The sequence below is a fragment of the Phytophthora parasitica genome (assembly GCF_000247585.1).
Source record: "Phytophthora parasitica INRA-310 unplaced genomic scaffold supercont2.4, whole genome shotgun sequence".
NCBI classification, from domain to species: Eukaryota; Oomycota; class Peronosporomycetes; order Peronosporales; family Peronosporaceae; genus Phytophthora; species Phytophthora nicotianae.
Genome location: NW_008648990.1, coordinates 464382 through 474777, shown reverse-complemented (window position 1 = coordinate 474777; position 10396 = coordinate 464382). Strand labels below are relative to the sequence as shown.

General features: G+C 54.9%; 4 protein-coding genes across 4 annotated transcripts; 3 read left to right on the top strand and 1 right to left on the bottom strand.

Annotated features, from left to right (window-relative positions):
- The first annotated feature begins 1228 nt into the window (after positions 1–1228).
- On the top strand, positions 1229–3153 carry PPTG_03134 (pyruvate dehydrogenase complex dihydrolipoamide acetyltransferase). Its single transcript, XM_008895814.1, has 2 exons — positions 1229–1358; positions 1448–3153. The coding sequence occupies exons 1-2, from the start codon at positions 1344–1346 to the stop codon at positions 2873–2875; spliced, it is 1443 nt and encodes a 480-aa protein (XP_008894062.1). The 5' UTR covers positions 1229–1343; the 3' UTR covers positions 2876–3153.
- PPTG_03133 (hypothetical protein) lies at positions 3120–4455 on the top strand. The gene has a single exon (XM_008895813.1). It carries the CDS (start codon positions 3260–3262, stop codon positions 4406–4408), a length of 1149 nt encoding a protein of 382 aa, XP_008894061.1. The 5' UTR covers positions 3120–3259; the 3' UTR covers positions 4409–4455.
- A 165-nt stretch (positions 4456–4620) lies between these two features.
- Positions 4621–8008, bottom strand: PPTG_03132 (hypothetical protein). The gene has a single exon (XM_008895812.1). The coding sequence runs from the start codon at positions 7816–7818 to the stop codon at positions 4720–4722; it is 3099 nt and encodes a 1032-aa protein (XP_008894060.1). The 5' UTR covers positions 7819–8008; the 3' UTR covers positions 4621–4719.
- A 645-nt stretch (positions 8009–8653) lies between these two features.
- On the top strand, positions 8654–9871 carry PPTG_21209 (hypothetical protein; the record flags this gene model as incomplete). Its single annotated transcript, XM_008896462.1, has 3 exons — positions 8654–8956; positions 9489–9520; positions 9814–9871. 3 exons carry the CDS (start codon positions 8654–8656, stop codon positions 9869–9871), a joined length of 393 nt encoding a protein of 130 aa, XP_008894710.1.
- Positions 9872–10396: the final 525 nt, after the last annotated feature.

The window sequence follows — 10396 nt, the reverse complement described above, 5'->3', positions numbered from 1 at the left end:
TTACGCCAACCTTGTGCGCTGTCTCGATAGCCGTGGCATGCGATTCCGGGCTTCCCTTGGCAATGGCGTACTTGCGCTTAGCGTAGTCATCCAGTATCTTGTGTTCAATGTTCATCTTGAGATCTGTGTATGGAATGAATTTCCTGTTTCCCAGATTGCCAGGTCTGGTTTCGACGAGCTTGGCGCGGTGTGGTACAGATACAGCGACTTCTGTTAATCCGTCATCACTATGCCAGTAGTTTCAGCAGCATGCCCCAGCGCGCGCTCGAACTCAAGCAAGTCAGCCATGAGATCAGTGCCCTCCTCATACTCAATGGTCATCAAGTAATGGTTGATGTAGTAAGGGTCACCATGAGCGCAATATATATATATATATATATATATATATTCGTCGAGCCTTCGTAACGATCGCGCAGCTTCTGGTAGATTGCGTAGGCCGATGTGCACCCCTCAACGGGGAGCACATGCGCATCATCAATTGTGGAGATCAGGAACGACCTCGTCTTGCGCTCCTTTCACGCGAGCTCGGCTTGCGCTTGAAATATGCCTTACCGGTGGAGATGCTCTAATGACCTCTCGTGCCATATTTCATGGAAATATTTGGATTTTCTGCAACAATAATTGTATATTATTTTATTTTATTCGTTTGACTGGTACTTTATATTGTCAATATACTTAAGCATGTTTTATTATTAAGTGTTCGTACCTCCAAATTATGAGCTACATATCTTCTACTACGCATTGTTAAAACATTTGGATCATTGAAAAATATCATAATCTATGAAATACTAATTTATAAAATTTATATATTATAAGTAGTATCATGTAATTATGTTTCGGTCCCCCATTCACTACCAAAAAAAAAGCTACCACTCAATTCCATCCAAAGTGGTTTTCACAGACTTAGAATATATTACATGTGGCAAGAACCCTGATTGATATTGTGCATTTTAAAAACAACAAGCTGTTAATACAACTTGCTAATTTCTAAATTATATTTTATAAATAAAAGTGCTTTGCTTAATCGAGAAAAAAAAATACTTCGAAGTATATCACTGTTGAGGGGATCAAATCTATCATTGCACGAACAAGAGACACGCGAATGCACACATCAAATCAAAGACTTGCGGCACACGGCTGCTGATAGGACAAAAGTCACGCTCTTTTCATCCAATGCCGCTCAGTGGTGTGTTGGGTACGCGACAAAAGCGGGGGTCGTCACTTGGCGTTTGTAGGCAAACACCGATCCACTCGTCCGAGCGGCTAAAAAGAGGGGAGGCATCACACCCACCATTTCTGCTTGGAGTCCGTATCACTCGAACGGGTCACGACTGCCAGACACCATGCAGCGCTTCCAGGTGCGTCTCGCAGCTTGCAGTAACCGCGGCCACAGCATGTGAACTATGTACTAAATAAATTGCTGGTCGTTTGTTCCATCCGCGTACAGACTGCTCTCCGCAACAAGAACGTATGGCAGCGTGCGGCCGTCTTTGACGTGCACCACGCCGGCGCCGCGGCCCGCCGTGAGGCTTCGATGGCCATGTCGGCCCGCAGCTTCAGCTCGCTGCCCGACCACGAGGTCGTGGGGCTGCCGGCTCTGTCTCCCACCATGGAGGTTGGCACCATTGCCAAGTGGAACAAGCAGGAGGGCGACCAGATTTCGGCCGGTGACGTTGTGTGTGAGGTGGAGACGGACAAGGCCGTCGTCGACTACGAGGCCACTGACGACTCGTACCTGGCCAAGATCTTAGTGCAGGCCGGCTCAGGCGAGATCGCCGTGGGCCAGCCTATCTTCGTCACTGTAATGGAGGAGGAGGACGTGGCCGCCTTCAAGGACTTTTCGGCCGACGCTGCTCCCGCTGTGGAGGCCGCTCCGGCCACGCCCGCCGTTGAGGCCGCCCCTGCTGCTGCTGCTCCGGCCACTCCGGCCCCGGCTGCTTCTACTCCTGCTGCTGCTCCCGCTTCGGGCCGTGTGTTCGCCAGCCCTCTGGCCAAGAAGGTGGCTCGTGAGTCTGGCGCTGTGCTGTCTGTGATTAATGGTTCGGGCCCCAACGGCCGTATTGTCAAGGCCGACGTGGACGCCGCTCTGGCCGCCGGCACCGCCGCTCCGGCCGAGACTGCGGAGGCCGCGGCCCCTGCTGCTGCTCCTGCTGCTACGCCGACCGCCACCGCCAACTACACGGACTACCCGATCAGCCCGGAGGCCCAGGCCATCGCCCAGCAGTTCACGCAGCAGAAGCTGGACGTGCCGCACTACCACTTGTCGACCAACCTGACGCTCGACAAGCTCCTGGACGCGCGTGCCCGTCTGAACGCCGGCCGTGGCGAGGACGAGCAGCTGTCGGTGAACGACTTCATCGTGCGCGCCGCTTCGCTGGCCATGCGCAAGGTGCCGGACGCCAACTCGAGCTGGAAGGGCTCGTTCATCCGTCAGTTCAAAGACGTGAACGTCAACCTGATGGTGTCCACGTCGGCTGGTGGCGTTGTGGCCCCCGTGCTGAACCAGGTGAACCGCAAGGGTCTGGACGACATTAGCAAGGAGACTCAGGTTGCCGTGGCCAAGGCTAACGACGGTGAGTTCGAGCCGGCCGACCTGGCCAACGGCACGTTTACCATCTCCAACGTGGGCCAGTTCGACGTGCAGTCGCTGGCCGGCATCGTGCGTCCGGACCAGGCCTGTCTTCTGGGTCTGGGCACGATCGAGAAGAAGGTGGTGCCGAACGACGACCCCAACGCTGAGCAGATTTATAAGTACGCGCAGGTGATGACCGCCACGCTTGCTTGCGACCACCGCGTCATTGACGGCGCTGTCGGTGCACAGTGGCTGGCTTCCTTTAAGGAGCTGGTGGAGGACCCGCTTAAGATGATCCTGTAAGTGGCGCAAAATCGAAACACCGTGAAGCCGCCAGTAAGCGAGTAAGTGATCGAAGGTGTTTGGTTTCATGGTGATTCCATACCGACCTGAACGGCGCTGAACTACTTGGTGTTTTCGTGGTCGTGCAATCCTGTTTTATCTTTGCTGGCCACGGCGTATTGGCGCCCTGATCGGACTGTAGCAAGCTCCAGTACAACATGCAACTGGAGCGATAGATTGAGATGGAGGGAGTTGGTAAAGAAGAAAAAAACATCCTTTGGCCATGCTCTGCTTTGGACTATTACGTGGTAAGAGTATGATTCTTGCAAGCGTAGCGTGGCTTGCCCTCAAAGCTCAGCGTTCCAATATTTGCAGGTGGCACCTATTGCGTGTGGAGCAAGTTACATGCCACCCGCAATTATTGGGGTTAAGTGGCGTCACGTTCACTACGATTGCACCAGGGCGTCCGTGCATGTTGGCTTGACACTTTTCCTTGGCGCTTGCCATTTTCCAGTGCGTCTGCGGAGGCATTCACAAAAGCACCGTCAAGTACCAACAACCATGGCAACGACGTCACACTTCTGGGACGAATGGGAACACAACTACGCACCTGTCGGCAATGACATCACGCTGCACTACATTGACGTCGGTCCTCGTGACGCCACCCCCGTTGTGCTCGTCCACGGTTGGCCCGATCTATGGTTCGGGTGGCGATACCAGATCCAAGCGCTGTCCAAGACGTACCGAGTGATCGCGCCGGATATGCGGGGATTCGGTCGCAGCTCAACCCCTCAGACTGTCGAGGGCTACGGCACCAAGAAGGTGACGGGAGACCTTGCCGGACTGCTGGACTTCTTAAACATCCCTCGCGCTGTGTTTGTGGGTCACGACTGGGGTGGTGCATTGATCTGGCGCATGTGCATGTTCCACCCGGAGCGCGTTATCGCCGCCTGTGGCATCTGCACGCCGTACTTCCCTCAGGGCGATACCTGCGTCGACTACGACAAGCTCATCCCGGCGATCCCGCAGTTCTCGTACATGAAGCTGCTCGGAGACTCGAAACGAGCAGCCAAGCTGCTAGATAAGGATCCGCGTCGTATCTTCACGGCCATGTACCGCAAATACGATGAGTTCGCGGACGACTTTGAGTTTTTGAAGATGGTGGAGAACGTCAATGACTCTGCAGACCCCGTGTACACACAGCGGTCTGAGTTGCTGTCTGACGCTGAGTTAGACTACTACGTTGCGGAATACTCGCGTTCGGGTTTCTTCGGATCGTGCAGTTACTACTCGCAACGCAAGCGTGACTTTGAAGATGAGAAGGACCTGCCTCGAGTGATCAAACACGACGCTCTCTACATTGGTGCTGTGGACGACCCCATTCTTAAACCTGAGTTGGCGGCAGGAATGCCTCGCGTGATGCCCAACCTCAAACAGGAGCTGGTGCACGGCGGTGGTCACTGGCTGTTGTGGGAGAAGAAAGACGAGGTGATCGACATCTTGCAGCGCTGGCTGAAGGAGTTGGAATTGTCTAAGACTGCGGCAGCTCTATAGAGACAGAGTGCATTCAGACGAATAAAACCCATCAAATTTTTAATCAGTTTTTTTCGTATGAATGTTATCCGACGGCAGTGTTCATTTGGGTTATTCGGAACTTAAATAAAGGGGGGGTCAAAATAGTCAAATTTTGGGTGTAATAAAATAGGCTTGGATGGCATTCAGACGAAAAAAAAGCCATTTTTAATGGTTTTTTAATGGTTTTTTTTCGTCTGAATGCCATCCAATATTAAAGTTGCCGAAGTAATTTTCAAACATGTACATTTACTTTATCACGGTTCCTACGCATTCTATGCCTTGTTGCTCGCTTAGTTGCCGCCGCCAATGAGGCCCTCGATGAACTCGTAGAACGAGAACTCGGGCGCGCCGAGGCCGACGCTGTAGATGAAGCGGCTAGCCAGCTGCGACGCGAAGAAGGCGCGCGTGTAGCTCTCCGGCAGGCGCTTGATGAGCTCCTCCTTGGACGTCTTGCGCAGCAGGATCTCCGGGAAGCCGTCCGCGAAGATCTTCTCGCGCAGAGCCTGGTTCTCCCACAGTCCCGAGTGCTGGATCTTGGCACTCAGGTCCGTGATACGCTCGCTCAGCTGGTTGGTCAGCAGCGAGTAGTACGTGCCCGAGCGCTCGTGCTCACGCCAGATGCACTCGAACTCACGCTGAGCGTTGAGGTCGATGCGCTTCTGCACCTCACTCACGTAGTCGGCGTAGAAGGCCGGGGCCTTGCCGGTGGCCTCGTCCACCTGCATGTGCTCGGCGAACTCCTCGTCCGTCATGGACAGAGCGGCCAGCACCTCGAGCGACGACGACGTGACGCCTCCCTTGTTGGCCGACGCGTCCTTGAACAGGATGACGCCAACATCCTCAAGACGCGTACGAGCGTCCTGCGTGAAGAAGAGGTTGGCTCCTTCCACGATGTACTTGAAGCGGAGCGTGCGGCCGTCCTCGCGGTACATGAACTGCTCGACGTTGTTGAGGTTGACGGCAGCGGGACGACCACCGCAGGGGACGAAGAAGTCGGCCGACAGACTTGGACGCAGGTGGAACAAGTTGCGGAACTCCGTGCCGTTCTCCACCACTTCACCATTGGGCAGAGTCACGTCATTGTGCGACACCAGCACCGAGTAGCCCTCGGACGACAGCAGACTCGTGTCGAAGCCCGAGATGGGGCTACGCGCCTCGGCCAGCTTGACCAGGTTCTCGCGGTTGATGCCCTTGGGGTCGTATAGCACACCCGAGCCGTCGACGATGGCGATCGTCTCCTCCTGCGGACTCATCTTGATCTCGTTACTGCCCAGATCTCCGTCGGGGCCACCAGTCTGCACCTTGGTGATCGGCGCCTCAAGCTGCAGCTTGCGCTGGATGCCCAGCACGTACTCGCGCACACTGTGGGTGGTCATGCCGTACACGTCGTGCGGGATGCCGCCACGCGATGCCGACTTGCCCGTGGTGATGGCCTTCCAGTACGAGTAGCCACGCGCCTTGGCGTGTGAGCTGGCCCAGTCCATGAGGTGGGCCGTGCCCTCATCGGGGCCCAGGAACAGAATGTCCTCTTCGGGCTCCTTCATGAGCATCAGGTCCAGTACAGCGTCAATGTACTTCCGGAAGGCCACATCGGCCTTGTCCTGGTGAGCCTGGTTGAGCAGCACCACACCCTTGGAGCCACCCTCCGGGATGTCCTTGTTCTTGCGGTGCTGCGTCGAAGCCAAGCCGTAGCACTCGTCAAACAGAGACGACGCGTTGTTGAGATACACTTGGGCGTGCGACGAGCGGATCATACGGATGCCACCGCGAGCGACGTCCAGGAAACGCACGTGGAAGCCGCGGAACTCGGAGCCGATGACGTAAATGATGGCGTACGGCTCATCCGGGAACTCGGTCTTGCTCAGGAACTTGCCATCCAGACGGAAGGAGAGCGCGGCCTTGTCGTTGGCGAAGAAGTTGGTCTTGCGGATGTGCTTGTTGAAGATGTGGAACAGCGAGAAGATCTGCAGAGCCTGCTCGGCCACGATGGACTTGCGCAGCGTCGACAGCGTGGCGCTCGTGTCCACCTCGGGCCGCTTGCCGTCCTTGGTCGGCTCGTGCAGCGCCTGGAACTCGGCGTACAGGATCTTGACGATCTCGGCCGAGCTCAGAATGTGGTCCAGGATCTGCGACTCCGTGTACGTGTTGAGCTTCATGGTCGAGCGAAGCTGCTCCAGACGAGCGAAGGCGTTCGGGTCGCGGTCACGCAGAGACTTGCTGACAATAGCGAACGACTCCGGCAGGCGGTGCATGAAGTGGAAGGTGAACTTCCAGGCCGCGTAGGCGTAGGCAATCTGCTGCGGGGTCAGCAGACCGTCCGTGAGCATGGGCGTGAGCGACGTGCGGGGCAGCGTGAAGTGCATCGACGCGTCGTTCACAGTGGCGCCCAGACGCTCCTCGAACGAGCCCTTACCGGCCGTCGGGTTGTCCAGCATCTGCAGGTAGAAGCAGTAGATGACGATGCCGTTGGCGAAGAACTCGGCGTACTTGCGCTGCGAGAAGAGGCCGTGCTGACGGTACACATCGGCGATACTGGAGAAGTACGAGTGCGTCGAGCCGCTGCGGTAGGCGATGGCGAGACGCGCCATCTTGGAGCCGTCCGACTCCGTCCAGACCTCCGAGTGGAATGCAGGAGTCATCTGGTTCATGGCCTTGATGATGCACTCCTGGTACACCTCACGGAGACGCGGGCCCGAGCGTTCGAGGAAGACCTTGTCGGCCACCTTGTTGATGTCCGTCTCGTTCTCACTCACGTTAGGGTCAACGAAGTCCGGCTCCTGGAGGAAGTACATGCGCACGTGGTAGGGCACTGTGATAGGGTCCAGCACACCGCTGGAGCGGTAGCACTGCATGCGGTAGGTGCGCTTCTTGGTGGACTCGGCCTTCTCCAGGTACTGGTAACCAGCCTTGACACCGTCACCGATGATACCGCTAGAGCCACTGAGATACTGCTTCTCAATGCGACGCTCGAGAGCCTCCGTCTCCGTGATACCGGAGTCGTAGCTAACGGCACGACGGCTGGGCTTGTTGTTGCTGCCCGCGACGTTACTGAGCACAGAGAAGAAGGCGTCCTTGTCGCCCTCCTGCTCGAGCTTGACGTCCGGGCGGTTCGAGGCCTTGGACATGAGCTTGGCAGCCAGCAGACTCTGGATGTGGTGGGCGATCACGGCCGGGGACTGGCCCAGGAAGTAGAAGTCGTGGACACCCAGTGGGCCATAGAACCACTCGACCTCGTTGGTCACCGCGTCGTCGTTGAAGACCTTGGTAGAGCGGATGAGCTCCTTCACCTCCTCCATCTGACCGGAGATGTCAATCTTGCGGGCGACGCCCATGTCCATGGAGCGGCTGTGGCGGATCTGCGAGCGCGGCGAGACTTCCTCGGTGCTCATGATGGAATTTGGAGAAAAGTGGGGGGTCTGCGGCCGACGAAACTTCGACTTGAAATGCCACGGAGCACGCAAAAAGCGGAATGAAGTCGATGCAAGTGCGTGGCAAGCCGCTGGCTAACTTGAGCGCGCTCAATATGGAAACGCGCACGGAAATCCAAATGCGGCACTCATGCGAGTTGCTGTGCAGCACACGAAAGGACAGCCGGCTAGTTTTGCAGCAAATGGAAGAGCTTCAACAGCAACCGCGTCGGCAGCGTCGACGGCCTCGCGTCAGAGAAACCTCAACGGTCGCCGGTACATCAGACGTACACAAAAGTAACTTGAGCTCAGTATGCCGTTGCACCGGATAGCCCGCCTGTCACATGTCGACTGTGATGAGCTGTCGTCACGGCGCGCGAAAAAGAGGCGACGGTTAACCGACGATGTTAAACCGTGACATCCACTGGCGAACCTCCAGCAGAATCTCGACAAGAATCTGTCCCCTGAATCTGCACTCCCGACAAGCTATGCATTAGGCAGCGAGCCACAGCAGATATATGAATATAATTCACACCGTCCGTTAGAGTATCCTGTCCTGTTGCCAGATGCAGACGAACGATGGCTGTAACTTGAGGTTGCACTTGCGGAAAAAGGGCTTGTTGAACCAGAGTGCAACCGCAACGATTTGGCCAGCTCCCTTTTCGGCCACGTCACATGGGTCTCTGCCGGAGACTCCAGGACTGAACAACACGCCGTCGGCTTGGATGAACAGCTCAGTATGTGACGCGACTGAGGCTCGTGGTACTCTGCTAGACCTCCGTGCTACTCTCTCTGCAGCTTACCTTCGCTTGGTGCCATGACGCAAGCGTTCGCAATGGGGGCGATTGGAGGAAGCCATGCGCAAGGCGAATTTCGCGACTCGAATCAGCTGGTCGCTTCATGTTGCAGCGATTCACAACACGGGCGATGGAACATGGGCCGGGGCATGAAGTTCCTATCATGCGCTCGCCAGCCTGGCGATCTTGAAGACACCGCCGAAATGCAAGCTGACGTGCTGACAGTCTCGAGCACGGCGAGCTTGATACTTGACGCCAGTACACGCACGAAGTCACCAATACATGTCCAGCAAAACTTTCGCCTCTCAACGGGTGTTGACGGAGTTTGTGGCTCGCCGTCTTAAGTACAAATTGAACGTTACACACACACTTGAATCTGGGGATTCCGGTGCAAAACGAAATGGCTACACAATCATTTTCCACAACCTCTGACTTCGCTCCAAAACTCCCACGATCCACTTTTGCAACAAAAGTTTAGGTGCAGCAAAGCAACCGCATTATTGCGGCAGATCTTCAGGTGTAAGGGGGAATCGAAGGGATACCTACACGTGTACGCTTGCAGTGCAAGTTGCACCGATGGAAGGTAGCACTTGGCCTCCGGGCCGGCGTTGTGCGACTGAAACGCTGAGATATTAACTTGTTGCCGCAGTGTGATAATGTGTGCTTCCCTTCTTATCAGCGTCCACCGAAGCTGTAGCTGTCATCGCTCCGCAGAAGAAACAAGCATGCCAGTATCCATGCTAAGTTTATTTAGCCGTATGGAGTAATCCACTGAAGCTGTCTCGAGCGATATGGATTGACATGTACATACACTCGCTTCATTTTCCGCAGGGATTAAACTGATTGTTACGATAGCTGACACGCATCAAGCTACTGCATTGTACCGGGTTGGTATGGTTACTTGGGTAGGAGGTAACTCCACACGTCCTTCTCGATCCTCTAAAGCGATGTCAAAAATGAAAAGACAGCGTTGCTTGGTACATGTAGCAATTTCCTTGATCATTGGGAACCCCACCACCACTCATAAGCTTAATCCAAAAACCGAAGTAGCTTTCCCACTCACATCTCCACCATATTGTGCAGACATCAGTTAGCACAATGTACGTTGTAGCTCGCAATAATGGTGCAGTGCGATGCCGTGCTACACTAGAGCATGGTTACTTACGGAAAATAACCGTAGGGACGGCACGCTTTTCAGCAGTGAACGTCGGAACAAAGGGTACTTCAAGAATGTTTAATCACGGTAAAAGTCGCATTCGTTCAGCTGGCATATCGATAGTCGTCATCCAGAAGGAAAAGTATCTGCATCGGTGAAACTCGTGCATGCTCGTTAATGCGCAAAGCAGCAACCACCCTGACCCAGTCACCACAATTACCAGGTATGTTCTGCATACCAAGTGTATACCTGAATATTCACATTCCAAAGACTTCCAGAGACTTTCGACCCAGACTTCCATAAGCCTCCTTCGATCCACACCGCCCATTCATCCAGCCTTTGCCACGTAGTCGGCGAGAAGAATAAATCAGCTCTTCATCTCCTTAAGCACTCAAGACCAGTCATACATCGTACCTGAGTATTATCCTATGCTGTTGTTTGGCTGTGTGAGCGGGAAAGCGTGACATCGATTTCAGTGACATCATTTCACTCTTCCTCCGAACTCTAACGATTCGGCTAGGTTTCACTTTGAGTCTATGAATTCTCGACATTCCCTGGATCTCGTTCGCAGAGTGCAAGGAATTCTCCAAGACATTAGCGGTATCCT